The sequence below is a fragment of the Siphateles boraxobius genome, unplaced genomic scaffold, assembly GCF_051911475.1.
Source record: "Siphateles boraxobius isolate OS27281-9 unplaced genomic scaffold, OSU_SipBor_1 35, whole genome shotgun sequence".
Lineage (NCBI taxonomy): Eukaryota > Metazoa > Chordata > Actinopteri > Cypriniformes > Leuciscidae > Siphateles > Siphateles boraxobius.
The window spans coordinates 291,737-309,632 of record NW_027508975.1 but is presented as its reverse complement, the minus strand read 5'-3'; the positions used below and the strand labels follow the sequence as shown (position 1 = coordinate 309,632).

The 17,896-nt window shown below is 35.1% G+C and overlaps 1 protein-coding gene across 3 annotated transcripts in view; it reads right to left on the bottom strand.

Annotated features, from left to right (window-relative positions):
- angpt1 (angiopoietin 1) overlaps positions 1 to 17,896 on the bottom strand; it is a 98,816-nt gene that overhangs the window by 55,199 nt on the left and 25,721 nt on the right. For all 3 annotated transcript variants that reach the window (XR_013190402.1, XM_077195730.1, XM_077195731.1), the window contains exons 2-3: positions 4,253 to 4,408; positions 3,721 to 3,842 (exon numbers count right to left, since the gene is read on the bottom strand). Coding sequence is in view for 2 of the 3 variants with exons in the window: in XM_077195730.1 (XP_077051845.1) it covers positions 3,721 to 3,842; positions 4,253 to 4,408 (278 nt within the window). In the remaining variant the exon portion in view is untranslated. The remainder of the gene's footprint in view (positions 1 to 3,720; positions 3,843 to 4,252; positions 4,409 to 17,896) is intronic.

The window sequence follows — 17,896 nt, the reverse complement described above, 5'->3', positions numbered from 1 at the left end:
AACAGATCATCATCTAATGCTCCACACAACAGATCATCATCTAATGCTGCACACAACAGATCATCATCTAATGCACCACACAACAGATCATCATCTAATGCTGCACACAACAGATCATCATCTAATGCACCACACAACAGATCATCATCTAATGCTGCACACAACAGATCATCATCTAATGCACCACACAACAGATCATCATCTAATGCTGCACACAACAGATCATCATCTAATGCTCCACACAACAGATCATCATCTAATGCTGCACACAACAGATCGTCATCTAATGCTCCACACAACAGATCATCATCTAATGCACCACACAACAGATCGTCATCTAATGCACCACACAACAGATCATCATCTAATGCTCCACACAACAGATCATCATCTAATGCTGCACACAACAGATCATCATCTAATGCTCCACACAACAGATCATCATCTAATGCACCACACAACAGATCATCATCTAATGCACCACACAACAGATCATCATCTAATGCTCCACACAACAGATCATCATCTAATGCACCACACAACAGACCATCATCTAATGCTCCACACAACAGATCATCATCTAATGCTCCACACAACAGATCATCATCTAATGCACCACACAACAGATCATCATCTAATGCTCCACACAACAGATCATCATCTAATGCTCCACACAACAGATCATCATCTAATGCACCACACAACAGATCATCATCTAATGCTCCACACAACAGATCATCATCTAATGCTCCACACAACAGATCATCATCTAATGCTCCACACAACAGATCATCCACACAACAGATCATCATCTAATGCTCCACACAACAGATCATCATCTAATGCTCCACACAACAGATCATCATCTAATGCACCACACAACAGATCATCATCTAATGCTCCACACAACAGATCATCCACACAACAGATCATCATCTAATGCACCACACAACAGATCATCATCTAATGCACCACACAACAGATCATCATCTAATGCTGCACACAACAGATCATCATCTAATGCTCCACACAACAGATCATCATCTAATGCACCACACAACAGATCATCATCTAATGCTCCACACAACAGATCATCATCTAATGCTGCACACAACAGATCATCATCTAATGCTCCACACAACAGATCATCATCTAATGCTCCACACAACAGATCATCATCTAATGCACAACACAACAGATCATCATCTAATGCACCACACAACAGATCATCATCTAATGCTCCACACAACAGATCATCATCTAATGCTCCACACATGTGATAATGATCTAAGCCAATGTTCCTACAAATACGGATTCAATTTGGAAACATACTCATAAATTTGGGTCAGAATGATACCTCATGAGTGATATATATATTTACATATTTTAAATATGAGAGAAGAGCAAACATTAAACTTGGTTTACGGTATTTATCTGACAAAATTATATGGCAAAAATGTTTTATTTCACCATGCAAAAAAAAATAAAAAATGCATGAAAAACAAAAAGCTGAACGGAAAAGGCACATTGAATACAACATACTCAGTTATTAATAATCTAATGGTTCTCCCTTATTTTTGCATGTGTTCATAATTCTTTGTATAACAGTCTGGCCAAAAATGATATCGCACAATTTGGCATATTTCACTGCGTTATTATCACAAATAAAACAATCACAATTATGCAATATGCTTTCAAAATATTGTAGTGATGTTTGAATAAAGGGCCACTTTTGGCCACTACTGTACTTCAAATGTTCTATGAAACAATAATGTTTCTTTATTGCAATTGCTTTAGTCATACAGTATATATATATATATTGCATATATTGCAAAGTTTGAATGTGTGGATCGAGGAAAACAAAATGTCTTATACAATCCTGGGCATACAATCCCTGGCTTCATCAAGGCTTGATTTGATGATATTATATTTACAGTATGTTTGAGTAGATGAAATGGAGCGAGCTTCATAACAGCTGTAATAAATACTGATATGAATGAAGTCAGACTGTATAATTTACACACCATGCAAACAAACACAGTTCATCTTATAGCTTTGAGGATCAGTGAAAATCTAAAATGGATCCAGGTCTTAAATCTCAGAAGTCTGATGCTGGATTCACTCGCTTATTACAGCAAAATTTAATCCACATAAAGAACTTAAAAGAATGCATTGATTTCACATTGAAATAAGAGAAAGTAATAACATAAATCTATATAAAAGGATGAGTAATTACATCAACACTGGTAACGAAAACCCAAGACATAATCATTTTTTTTCTATTTTCTAAATACGAATGCTTGTGTGTGTTCAACAACAGCTGGGCTGAAACCAGAGCGATCACTGGGAATTAAAGCCCTGAACTTGTCCAGTCAGAACAACCAATACATAGAAAACTGGAACGAGCTCCACAAGTTTGCATTGCTAAACTCTTCTTCACTGAGGATAAAGATGAACGCCGGGTCACTCACGAGCGAAAGCCTGAGAACCTGCGATGTCAAGAACTGAAAATCGTTTTGTGTAATGATCTATATTGTGGTTCTGGCATTAGAGTCTGTATTTCTCAGTAATTGCCGGCGAGAGATTTGAACATCTGTATCGGCAGATTATACAGCGAGACGACTGAAGCGCGGTCACTACTGTAATGCCAAATCTGGGGTTTATGACTCAGTCTTTTGTGCAATGTTGAGAAGCAACAAATTAAAAGTAGCATTGCTACAATCGTAACTATATTTTAACAGCGGCATAATAGTAGTAAAAAGTGATTCACATATTCGATTCCCGGTGCAGGAATTTATAGTGTAATATTTTTTTAAATGCATCTATATATTAATGTGAACTGATACATTGCTGACTATGACTTATAAATGTACTAATTTTTTTATTTGCATTATGCCCTATCTATCTATCTATCTATCTATCTATCTATCTATCTATCTATCTATCTATCTATCTATCTATCTATCTATCTATCTATCTATCTATCTATCTCTTTCTAACTATCTATCCATCCATCCATCCATCTATCCATCTATCTATCTATCTATCTATCTATCTATCTATCTATCTATCTCTTTCTAACTATCCATCCATCCATCCATCCATCCATCCATCCATCCATCCATCCATCTATCTATCTATCTATCTATCTATCTATCTATCTATCTATCTATCTATCTATCTATCTATCTATCTATCTATCTATCTATCTATCTCTATCTCTTTCTAACTATCCATCCATCCATCCATCCATCCATCCATCCATCCATCCATCCTTCCATCCATCCATCCATCCATCCATCCATCCATCCATCCATTCATCCATCCATCTGTCTATCTCTTTCTAACTATCCATCCATCTATCTATCTATCTATCTATCTATCTATCTATCTATCTATCTATCTATCTATCTATCTATCTATCTATCTATCTATCTATCTATCTATCTATCTATCCATCTATCTATCTATCTATCTATCTGTCATCTATCTATCCATCTATCTATCTATCTATCTATCTATCTATCTATCTATCTATCTATCTATCTATCTATCTATCTATCTATCTATCTATCTATCTATCTATCTATCTATCGATCTATCCATGATCCATCCATCCACATACATGTCCATGTTTCATGTTGTATATTGGTGTGTGTGTGTGTGTGTGTGTGTGTGGGTGGGTTATTGGAATGGGAGGCGAGTGTTTGAGTTTTTTACCCATTCTTGTCGTGGATCTTGTTGATTTCATTTATCTGAATCATGAGTTGTTTCTCCAGCTTGTTGGTTGATAGTGAATTCTCCAACAGCTGAATTTCCAACCGTGATGTCTGATTTAAAACCTGAAAACAAGGACATTCCAATGAAAATACAGTAATCCTTCCGCAAAAACACAGACCTTAAAACCATTAAGTTAATACTAACCGAGCGGCTCCTCATGAGAAGTCATAAACAGAACCGCTTTACCGCAGAACCATACGGTAGCACTTATGAACAGTTATTCTCTCAAGTCAACCTCTTATTTGACAAATCAGCAAAACACAACTTTAGAGTATCCCTCTGTCTCATTGAAGTGCACAAGTCATAAAGAGAGTTAGCAATAAAAACATTAGAATGATACATAAAAAGAGACTGTATGTCTAATGCGGCACTACTGTTTTTCTTGGCTTGTTAAGAGCCGCATTAAGAGGATACATGGGAAAAAAGATAGTTGGTGTAATGAAGCATGAAGTGTATTCTGGGAGGAAGATACCTGCGTCTCGACATCGGTTAGCTTGCGCGTCTGCTCGGCTGTTTGGGACAGAAGACTCGTGCCCATCTCTAACATGGCCGCTGTGTGGTTGTGAACGGCACTCTGTTGTAACTGCACCATCTCCGTCTTCATATTGTCTTTCACGTAGTTCTCAATCTGTGATGACAAGCAAAAAGACCATGCTTGAAAACATACACCTATAATAGACACTCTATAAATGTTTTTGCATTATATGACAAAATAATAACCCAAGTGGCTTTTACTACAAAACAAAAACACTGAATAATTGTCAATTGACTATTAAAGGTTCCTAATTTAGTTTTTGAGTCTCCTACAAAAGATTTACATGCATCCAAGGTAAAAAAAAAAAATTCTCATAATATACTGTACATTGCAGCATCAGCTCTTTTCTTTCAGTGTCTGAAACGCTTCTATAAAGATTCAGTCTCTAAACTCCACCTCTCTGAGAGCTGCTCTGCTCTGATTGGTCAGACGGCCCAGTCTGCTGTGATTGATCAGAAAGCAAACGCTCATTATCATATCTGAATCTCAGCTCTTGATATACAATGATATGAACAGTAACGATGGCGTGGGTTTTACCGTATCAATCTCATCAAAGTGGATTTGCTTTGTCAGCAGAAAACAGCGTCTTCTCGACACGAACAACACGAACCAAACTCTTCCAGTCTCCGATACACTACAGTGTTTGAGGGCGGAGCTAAGAGACGCTGTTCAGCCAATCAAGAGCATATACTGACATTATGCAAATTAGTTATAAACTTGCGTAGGTTCAGCAGGAATTGAGACTGAATTACTGACGACCCGTTTCAGTTCAGATTTCTTTCTTTTAGGAGAGTAACTCCATTTATTTGCGCTTCAATCTTTGAAACTTTGCAGACATTCACAAACAGCTCAAAAAAGCATATACTAAATGCCAAAACTAAAGTAAAAAAAAAAAAAAAAGAACCAAGCTCGGATGTCAACATGACCTCTTAAGCCTGATATAATCGACTCTCCAGTGGCTGTAAAATCCACTGAGAGGTAAAACACCCTTAACTTGACAACTCCAACAATCCTGAAGACACTTTAACACCCAGAGCACATGGAGGGTTCGACAAACTTTTTAAAAGGCCAATAAAACGAAAGGAGACACCATTCTGCACAAGGACACGGGGGTAATCAAACCCATCACAGTTATGACTTCCTTTTAAAAAAGCTACACAGTAACTCTTTAAAGAATGGACATTTCCATGTTGGCATCATGTTAAAGGAATTTCTTATCTAAGCCTCTTCATGATGACCTCGAGCAGCTCAGTTTTAAATGAACTCCAACAGAGCAGTAACAACTTCTTGAAGAGCCCATCTTAAAGGTAGTGGAAGCAGATGTGGGTCATTTGTTCAGAGAGGAAGAGATTTAGATATCTATACGCTCGGCTTTATCATGAAGGCTTTCATTCTAATCTTCTATAGCTGGAGAGATGACAAGACCAGAACAGGCTTTAAACACAAAGATACTTCTGTCGATTAAACCTCGAGAGATGCCCACGGACACTGAGGTCATTAGAAACGACTAGAATTATATCTATGCTCATCACAAACCATCAGTTTCCAAACCTGGTGCTGAAAAATATTGCACAAATCTGCAGTAATTAAGTGTTAAATTACACAAATGTACTTTATACTCTCACTTCATTGACCAATGTCTTTGTTGCTGAACTTTAATGATCCAATCCAACTATACTAACCCGTAAAAATTACTTCAGATAAACTTCACTTTTGTGATTTTGTTGCTGAAATCAGTGTTGAACTTATTTTCCTGAATTCTATTGTGAAAGGACCTTTACATTTGGCAAAAAATATAACTTTTTTGTTGCTATTATTAAAAAACAAACAAGCAAGCTCAGCCCAGTTGAGAAAAGGTAATCTAAAAAGTGATGTAACGCATAAAAAGTAAATAACCCAGTTATAACTACTTTTTTAGGGAGAAATGCAATATTGTAACATGTTACTTTTAAAACCTGTATATATCTATCTATATCTATACACACATACCGTGTGTCATGTCTGTTTCGGTTTTTTCATGTTGTATTTTTTTTTTTTTTTTGATATTTGTTTTCTGTTTGGTCATGTGATCTTCTCAGGAGGTTTCTTTAGTTTGTTCTTGTCAGGTGTTTGTTAGTTATGTATTTATTATCTTAATTACAAATATCTCACAGGTGTATCTTGTTCGTCATTAGTCTTTGTGTGTATATTACTATCTAACTGTAACATTACAATTATATACTTATTGGTTTCAGCTACAATGCTTCACTCTTAAACTTGTTCAACAAGGTTTATATGTTCATCAGGACACGCCACTAATCGAAAACGAAACACGCTGATGTGTGACGGAAAATATCTGACTGTGAGACACTTTAGCAAATCGACAGTGAAAACAGAGTCCCTTTGCTTCATGATTCCAGCTGGCCATGTTGTTCCACTTATTAAATCATGAACGATCCCTAGTGAATCCACTGAAGAGAACAGACCGACAGGGAGTCGAATATTAACAACACTTCACGACTTGTCAGACCGCACGTCCGATTCAATTGCAGTTCAGGGACCTGATTGTCACCATGCTTCCATGACATTTCAATGAACAGTTTTATCATATTTATTGATGTTCCAGTGATTCCGACAAGTTTGCATTGTTTCGTATGAAAGAGTCAAACTCGGCATTCACTTTAAACTGAACACTTGAAACTAGGGCTGTGAAACGATTAATCTGGATGTATAAATATAATGTATAAGTATAATTATAATGTGTATAATTATTTTATATATATAAATACGCACATGCATGTATATATTTAATAAATATTTGCTTATATATACACTGTATATATATATATATACTTAATCTGAACACTTTAAACTGAACACTTTAATCTGAACACTTTAAACTGAACACTTTAATCTGAACACTTTAAACTGAACACTTTAATCTGAACACTTTAAACTGAACACTTTAATCTGAACACATTAAACCGAATACTTTAAACCGAATACTTTAATCTGAACACTTTAATCTGAACACTTTAAACTGAACACTTTAAACTGAACACTTTAAACCAAATACTTTAAACTGAACACTTTAAACTGAACACTTTAATCTGAACACTTTAATCCGAACACTTTAAATTGAACACTTTAATCTGAACACTTTAATCTGAACACGTTAAATTGAACACTTTAATCTGAACACTTTAATCTGAACACTTTAATCTGAACACTTTAATCTGAACACGTTAATCTGAACACTTTAAACTGAACACTTTAATTTGAACACTTTAATCTGAACACTTTAATCTGAACACTTTAATTTGAACACTTTAATCTGAACACGTTAAACTGAACACTTTAATCTGAACACTTTAATCTGAACACTTTAATCTGAACACGTTAAACTGAACACTTTAATCTGAACACCTTAATCTGAACACTTTAATCTGAACACCTTAATCTGAACACTTTAATCTGAACACTTTAATCTGAACACTTTAATCTGAACACGTTAAACCAGGGATAGGCAAGTTCGGTCCTAGAGAGCTGCTGTCCTGCAGAATTTAGTTCCAACCCTAATCAAACACACCTGAACAAGCTAATCAATGTCTTCAGGATTACTAAGGCTATAGGCAGGTGAGGATTTTTTTCAGTGTTGGAGCCAAACTCTGCAGGACAGCGAGTCTCTAGCACCGAACTTGCCTACCCCGCGTTAAACTGAACACTTTAATCTGAACACTTTAATCTGAACACGTTAATCTGAACACATTAATTTGTACACTTTTATCTGAACACGTTAATCTGAACACTTTAATCTGAACACTTTAATCTGAACACGTTAAATTGAACACTTTAATCTGAACACTTTAATCTGAACACTTTAATCTGAACAAGTTAAACTGAACACTTTAATCTGAACACTTTAAACCGAATACTTTGAACCGAATACTTTAAACTGAACACTTTAAACTGAACACTTTAAACTGAACACTTTAAATTGAACACTTTAATCTGAACACGTTAAATTGAACACTTTAATCTGAACACCTTAATCTGAACACTTTAATCTGAACACTTTAATCTGAACACTTTAATCTGAACACGTTAATCTGAACACTTTAAACTGAACACTTTAATTTGAACACTTTAATCTGAACACTTTAATCTGAACACTTTAATTTGAACACTTTAATCTGAACACGTTAAATTGAACACTTTAATCTGAACACCTTAATCTGAACACTTTAATCTGAACACTTTAATCTGAACACTTTAATCTGAACACGTTAATCTGAACACTTTAAACTGAACACTTTAATTTGAACACTTTAATCTGAACACTTTAATCTGAACACTTTAATTTGAACACTTTAATCTGAACACGTTAAACTGAACACTTTAATCTGAACACTTTAATCTGAACACTTTAATCTGAACACGTTAAACTGAACACTTTAATCTGAACACCTTAATCTGAACACTTTAATCTGAACACCTTAATCTGAACACTTTAATCTGAACACTTTAATCTGAACACTTTAATCTGAACACGTTAAACCAGGGATAGGCAAGTTCGGTCCTAGAGAGCTGCTGTCCTGCAGAATTTAGTTCCAACCCTAATCAAACACACCTGAACAAGCTAATCAATGTCTTCAGGATTACTAAGGCTATAGGCAGGTGAGGATTTTTTTCAGTGTTGGAGCCAAACTCTGCAGGACAGCGAGTCTCTAGCACCGAACTTGCCTACCCCGCGTTAAACTGAACACTTTAATCTGAACACTTTAATCTGAACACGTTAATCTGAACACATTAATTTGTACACTTTTATCTGAACACGTTAATCTGAACACGTTAATCTGAACACGTTAAACTGAACACTTTAATCTGGATACTTTAATCTGAACACTTTAATCTGAACACTTTAAACCGAATACTTTGAACCGAATACTTTAAACTGAACACTTTAAATTGAACACTTTAATCTGAACACGTTAAATTGAACACTTTAATCTGAACACCTTAATCTGAACACTTTAATCTGAACACTTTAATCTGAACACGTTAATCTGAACACGTTAAACTGAACACTTTAATCTGAACACCTTAATCTGAACACGTTAATCTGAACACGTTAAACTGAACACTTTAATCTGGATACTTTAATCTGAACACTTTAATCTGAACACTTTAAACCGAATACTTTGAACCGAATACTTTAAACTGAACACTTTAAATTGAACACTTTAATCTGAACACGTTAAATTGAACACTTTAATCTGAACACCTTAATCTGAACACTTTAATCTGAACACTTTAATCTGAACACGTTAATCTGAACACGTTAAACTGAACACTTTAATCTGAACACCTTAATCTGAACTCTTTAATCTGAACACTTTAATCTGAACACGTTAAACTGAACACTTTAATCTGAACACTTTAATCTGAACACGTTAATCTGAACACGTTAAACTGAAAACTTTAATCTGAACACCTTAATCTGAACTCTTTAATCTGAACACTTTAATCTGAACACTTTAATCTGAACACGTTAAACTGAACACTTTAATCTGGATACTTTAATCTGAACACTTTAATCTGAACACTTTAAACCGAATACTTTGAACCGAATACTTTAAACTGAACACTTTAAATTGAACACTTTAATCTGAACACGTTAAATTGAACACTTTAATCTGAACACGTTAAATTGAACACTTTAATCTGAACACCTTAATCTGAACACTTTAATCTGAACACTTTAATCTGAACACGTTAATCTGAACACGTTAAACTGAACACTTTAATCTGAACACCTTAATCTGAACTCTTTAATCTGAACACTTTAATCTGAACACGTTAAACTGAACACTTTAATCTGAACACTTTAATCTGAACACGTTAATCTGAACACGTTAAACTGAACACTTTAATCTGAACACCTTAATCTGAACTCTTTAATCTGAACACTTTAATCTGAACACTTTAATCTGAACACGTTAAACTGAACACTTTAATCTGGATACTTTAATCTGAACACTTTAATCTGAACACTTTAAACCGAATACTTTGAACCGAATACTTTAAACTGAACACTTTAAATTGAACACTTTAATCTGAACACGTTAAATTGAACACTTTAATCTGAACACCTTAATCTGAACACTTTAATCTGAACACTTTAATCTGAACACGTTAATCTGAACACGTTAAACTGAACACTTTAATCTGAACACCTTAATCTGAACTCTTTAATCTGAACACTTTAATCTGAACACTTTAATCTGAACACGTTAAACTGAACACTTTAATCTGAACACCTTAATCTGAACACTTTAATCTGAACACCTTAATCTGAACACTTTAATCTGAACACTTTAATCTGAACACTTTAATCTGAACACTTTAATCTGAACACGTTAAACCAGGGGTAGGCAAGTTCGGTCCTAGAGAGCTGCTGTCCTGCAGAATTTAGTTCCAACCCTAATCAAACACACCTGAACAAGCTAATCAATGTCTTCAGGATTACTAAGGCTATAGGCAGGTGAGGATTTTTTTTAGTGTTGGAGCCAAACTCTGCAGGACAGCGAGTCTCTAGCACCGAACTTGCCTACCCCGCGTTAAACTGAACACTTTAATTTGAACACTTTAATCTGAACACGTTAAACTGAACACTTTAATCTGAACACTTTAATCTGAACACTTTAAACTGAACACTTTAATCTGAACATTTTAAACTGAACACTTTAATCTGAACACGTTAAACTGAACACTTTAATCTGAACACCTTAATCTGAACACTTTAATCTGAACACCTTAATCTGAACACTTTAATCTGAACACTTTAATCTGAACACGTTAAACCAGGGATAGGCAAGTTCGGTCCTAGAGAGCTGCTGTCCTGCAGAATTTAGTTCCAACCCTAATCAAACACACCTGAACAAGCTAATCAATGTCTTCAGGATTACTAAGGCTATAGGCAGGTGAGGATTTTTTTTAGTGTTGGAGCCAAACTCTGCAGGACAGCGAGTCTCTAGCACCGAACTTGCCTACCCCGCGTTAAACTGAACACTTTAATTTGAACACTTTAATCTGAACACGTTAAACTGAACACTTTAATCTGAACACTTTAATCTGAACACTTTAAACTGAACACTTTAATCTGAACATTTTAAACTGAACACTTTAATCTGAACACGTTAAACTGAACACTTTAGTCTGAACACGTTAAACTGAACACTTTAATCTGAACACTTTAATCTGAACACGTTAAACTGAACACTTTAATCTGAACACTTTAATCTGAACACTTTAATCTGAACACTTTAATCTGAACACTTTAAACTGAACACTTTAATCTGAACATTTTAAACTGAACACTTTAATCTGAACACGTTAAACTGAACACTTTAGTCTGAACACGTTAAACTGAACACTTTAATCTGAACACTTTAATCTGAATACTTTAAATTGAACACTTTAATCTGAACATTTTAATCTGAACACTTTAATCTGAACACGTTAAACTGAACACTTTAATCTGAACACTTTAATCTGAACACTTTAATCTGAACACTTTAAACTGAACACTTTAAACTGAACACTTTAATCTGAACACTTTAAACTGAACACTCTAATCTGAACACTTTAATCTGAAAACGTTAAACTGAACACTTTAATCTCAACACTTTAATCTGAACACTTTAATCTGAACACTTTAAACTGAACACTTTAATCTGAACACTTTAATCTGAACACTTTAAACTGAACACTTTAAACTGAACACGTTAAACTGAACACTTTAATCTGAACACTTTAAACTGAACACTTTAATCTGAACACTTTAAACTGAACACTTTAATCTGAACACGTTAAAATGAACACTTTAATCTGAACACTTTAAACTGAACACTTTAATCTGAACACTTTAATCTGAACACGTTAAACTGAACACTTTAATCTGAACACTTTAAACTGAACACTTTAAACTGAACACTTTAAACTGAACACTTTAAACTGAACACTTTAATCTGAACACTTTAAACTGAACACTTTAATCTGAACACGTTAATCTGAACACTTTAATCTGAACACTTTAATCTGAACACTTTAATCTGAACACTTTAAACTGAACACTTTAAACTGAACACTTTAAACTGAACACTTTAATCTGAACACTTTAATCTGAACACTTTAATCTGAACACTTTAAACTGAACACTTTAATCTGAAAACTTTAAGCTGAACACTTTAAACTGAACGAATCACTTGGCAAAGCATGTTTGTTTAGAAACTGGAAGTTCTGGCCAAATTGGAGAAATTGGTTGTAATTAGTACTGGGCAACGATTAATCGTGATTAATCGCATCCAAAATAAAAGTTTGTGTTTATTTTGTATATATAAATACACACATATGCACGTATATATTTAAGAAATATTTGCATGTATATACTGTATATTTATACATAATTTATATATATATAAATATTTTATATTTTATATATAAATAACACATTTGTCTTAAATATATACATAGATGTGTGTATTTATATATAAAAAATAATTATAAACAGTACACCCATATATTTCGATTAATCGTTGCCTAGCACTGGTTGTAATTTAAAAGTTTTAGGCACTTCAGCTTACGTGAAGTCATTGGGATATAGATATTAAAGAAGAAACCAAATGAAAGGGTGTGGAGATCTATCTCTTCACTTAACAACATCTGCACACCAAACAACTGGGAAAAACACACAATTCAACCTGTTACTGCTTTAGCCACCAGCAACTTGTCATGTAGAATTAACATTGCAGACGGCAGTGATTATAAAGCCAATGCCTTTGTTGTACGTAAAAGGCGATTCTGAAGTGAGTTTAAGTGTCTCTTTACAATAAACAGCCAAACCTTGATAGGATTGACTGGAAGGAATATAAAGGATAAGACGGCAGGCTGCAATTCGATCAGTAGTTTTGCCGAGACGTTTGAACTATGACATTACGCTTCCCAATCTGGGTCTGTGTCTTCCATTAAGCTCTCTCTATGGATAACGTGCTAGACTGGGATCCAGTTTAAGAGGCTACAGAGATGATGTTGGCCAGAGCTGTCGAGCGAGTTAAGTCACCTTCACACGGGTGTGGAAGTGTTTCTGGTGGCCTGGAGAAACATTACACCAGAGATCCTTTGCTTTGCCTTTCTGAGGGAATTTCGCTTGTGCCGTTCCCTAAACTAGCAGTGGAACAAAGAAAGGAGAATCAAGATTACACAAACAGAAACTTGGTGTAAAAAACTACCAGAGGAAGCAGTAAAGGGCTTTAGTGGGTGTATAGTTATTTCCCACTTCCATTCATAAATAAATGTGCCCACCCAAAGACAACAGATGAGGAATAGAAAGAGAAATAATCGTGTTTTTTAATTGGCTTGAGTCATTTAACTCTTTCCCTGCCAGAGCTTTTTTTTTTTTAAGTTGCCATGCAGCCACCGCAAGGGTTTTTGATCATTTTCACAAAAGTTTCATGACCCTCGGAATATTTTGTTGTATGTATATCTGAACATGCAATATGTCAAAATAAAAAAAAAATACAGAGCCTCTGCTTTTAATTAAACCGGTATATTCTAGATTCATGAGCTGATCATGTTTTGCTGAAGTGTTTTTTCTTTAATAACTAATGCACCTTTTTACACCACAGACTGAACAACATGAAGCATTGCTTGGTAACTGGTTGAGCTAAACTGGTATTGTCTAATTGTGTAGTTAAATTTAACAGCTGACAGATATTCAACATAATTCATGTGTGAGAGTCTAACAAAAGGACGGACAAAACCAGTGAAATATCAACTGAGTTCATAACTCTGAGTTCTTGTCATATTTTATTACCATTTTCTAAACTATAGTGAATAATCTGTGATAATGTGAGAAATGTTGAAGGTGTCTGAATACATTTTAGTTTAGACTGTATATAGTTTCTCTTTGGTGTTATCATTAGCTGTGTTGTTATGCTGTGCTTGTGCATATTTTGAACTAAATCTGAATAAAAGCAAACCCTGAAGACTGTCACCTGCAGTTTGTCTCCGAGATGTGTGTGTGATGGAGTCGCTACACCTGGGGATTGTCTTACGTCTCACACTCGCCCACCAGCGGAGGGTCAAGCCGTACGAGTCGAGGTCGACCGTATCAGCGCTCACAGATCTGACCCGAGAGCACTCACGTCTGTCTCCATATCACAGAGCCGGGACTTCACCGCTACACTTGCAGATTGAGTGTGTTTATTTGCAGAGTGCAGCGATGTGAGACGTGAACGGGCGATGTGTTCAAGACACACACATTTAAGAGGTCAGAAAGTTCCTGTTAGACTTTTATTTTGTTTTTCTATTGAAAGTTGTGCATGCAAAAATCTAATTTTCTTAAAAAGCAGCAAATGTATGAATCACCAAAAATGTGTCTAATCTTTATTGTCCACATTTTAAAAAATAACAGTAAAAGCAAACCATGATGTAAAATAGGCAACAGTTGATGTTTTTTTAGTTAACGGCATCAATAATATTTGTTAGTTTGAAAGTATTGGTAATAATAGAACTGCAATTACTATGCACACATAATAGTGGAGATTCTGGAGAATAAAACTGTGATTATTGATTGGCTCTTGATAAACTTTTGAACGGCAAATTATAAAGATTTGCTTGATTTGAGTTTGTATGACTTTCAAGAGTATAAATGTATTTTAATCAGATGTGAAATTGATATTTTACTCAAGAAAAAAGAGTTACGTTTGTAAGTTTTTTTTCCAGAAAATCTATTATTTTTTGTAACTGAATCAACTTTATATATTATTATTATTAATATTAATATTAATATTAATACATTTATATGTATGCTTTTAGCAGGTGCTTTTATCCAATAAAGCTACACAGCAATTCATCAAGGAGCCAACAATATTCGTAATAAACAATGGCAGGGTTTATGTAACAACTAGATTAGAAATAATAATGATGATAATGATAATAAAATCGAACAAGGAGAAATATTCCGGTTAACATGCATACCATAGAGGGTTAAACGTTTGCTTTAGATGATTGTTATTTCATCAAATGAAATATGCATGCAATACACACACACACACACACACACACACACACACACACACACACACACACACACACACACACACACACACACACACACACACACACACTTTTTAAGTCCTTCAGAAAAAAGGAAACACTCTTTCCCAGAATGATCTGTGGAGGTGAAAAAGAGGCTTTACTCATTTAGAGAGTCATCACAGCCGCGCTGCTTAAAGAGCCACTAAATCATCCTCTGAGCGCTGAAGAAAATCACCCAACGGTGCAGAATAACCCAGAACTGCTAATCGACACGCGACTGTAAACGTTCCTGCGTCTGAGAATCACAGGTCACATGATGAACACTGAGCTCACATGATGACCATTGAGGTCACATGATGAACACTGAGGTAAGAGGTGTGTATAAAGTAACATATACATAAGCCTCTTCTGTTAAGCAAAGCTGCATTTATTTGATAAAAAATACAGTAAAAACAGTGAAATATTATTAGAATGTAAATCAGCTGTTTTCTATGTGAATATATAGTAAAGTGTAATTTATTCCGGTGATCAAAGATGAATTTTCAGCATCATTACTCCAGTCTTCAGTGTCACATGATCCTTCAGAAATCACTATAATATGATGATTTGATGATCAAGAAACATTTATGATTATTATCAATGCTGAAAATAGTTGTGCTGCTTATGATTTTTGTGGAAACTGTGAATATATATCTTTAGGATTCTCTGATGAATTTATTTGAGATATATATTTTTTTATAAATTTAATGCATCCTTGCTTAATAAAAGTATTAATTTCTTTCAATATATTTTTTTAAAATATCAGTGTGTAAATATATATATATATATATATATATATATATATATATATATATATATATATACACACACTCTTTAGCTGCAAGCCAAATCAAGCATTACTACATCATAATGTACAGTATAAATGAGTGTTAGATCTCATCATATATAACAATAGGAGAAATCAGCAAACTCCGTTATTAATATCCAATATCAGCTGATACATTTTTCATTTTAAATGCATAAATTGTGATGCGTCACAGAACTCGTGCTGAAGCTCGTGTGTGTTATTCAGCGAAACGCTAACAGAAACTGCTGCTAGTGTGAAGGAGCATCTATGACTGTAGTCTCTGTAATTAGTGTTAGATTAGCTCTCACTCACTGTGTAATCTAAGACCGAGTGAACACACACAGCTAGTATACTCGCAGTTATTATAGCCATCTGTGTTTGTGTAGGTGGACAGAACTAACTCAGGCTTACATTAAATCACACAGATTGCTTCTACAGCAAAGGAGAGTGTGTATGATGTTGTGTAGCAGAGACTTACTGTACAGAGAGTTAGACAGATATTGTGTAGCAGAGAGTTAGACAGATGTTGTGTAGCAGAGAGTTAGACAGATGTTGTGTAGCAGAGAGTTAGACAGATGTTGTGTAGCAGAGAGTTAGACAGATCAGATGTTGTGTAGCAGAGAGTTAGACAGATGTTGTGTAGCAGAGAGTTAGACAGATGTTGTGTAGCAGAGAGTTAGACAGATGTTGTGTAGCAGAGAGTTAGACAGATGTTGTGTAGCAGAGAGTTAGACAGATGTTGTGTAGCAGAGAGGTAGACAGATGTTGTGTAGCAGAGAGTTAGACAGATGTTGTGTAGCAGAGAGTTAGACAGATGTTGTGTAGCAGAGAGTTAGACAGATGTTGTGTAGCAGAGAGTTAGACAGATGTTGTGTAGCAGAGACTTACTGTACAGAGAGTTAGACAGATATTGTGTAGCAGAGAGTTAGACAGATGTTGTGTAGCAGAGAGTTAGACAGATGTTGTGTAGCAGAGAGTTAGACAGATGTTGTGTAGCAGAGAGTTAGACAGATCAGATGTTGTGTAGCAGAGAGTTAGACAGATGTTGTGTAGCAGAGAGTTAGACAGATGTTGTGTAGCAGAGAGTTAGACAGATGTTGTGTAGCAGAGAGTTAGACAGATGTTGTGTAGCAGAGAGTTAGACAGATGTTGTGTAGCAGAGAGTTAGACAGATGTTGTGTAGCAGAGAGGTAGACAGATGTTGTGTAGCAGAGAGTTAGACAGATGTTGTGTAGCAGAGAGTTAGACAGATGTTGTGTAGCAGAGAGTTAGACAGATGTTGTGTAGCAGAGAGTTAGACAGATGTTGTGTAGCAGAGAGAGAGACAGATGTTGTGTAGCAGAGAGTTAGACAGATGTTGTGTAGCAGAGAGTTAGACAGATGTTGTGTAGCAGAGAGTTAGACAGATGTTGTGTAGCAGAGAGTTAGACAGATGTTGTGTAGCAGAGAGAGAGACAGATGTTGTTTAACAGAGACTTACTGTACAGAGAGTTAGACAGATGTTGTGTAGCAGAGAGTTAGACAGATGTTGTGTAACAGAGAGTTACTGTACAGAGAGTTAGACAGATGTTGTGTAGCAGAGAGTTAGACAGATGTTGTGTAACAGAGACTTACTGTACAGAGAGTTAGACAGATGTTGTGTAGCAGAGAGTTAG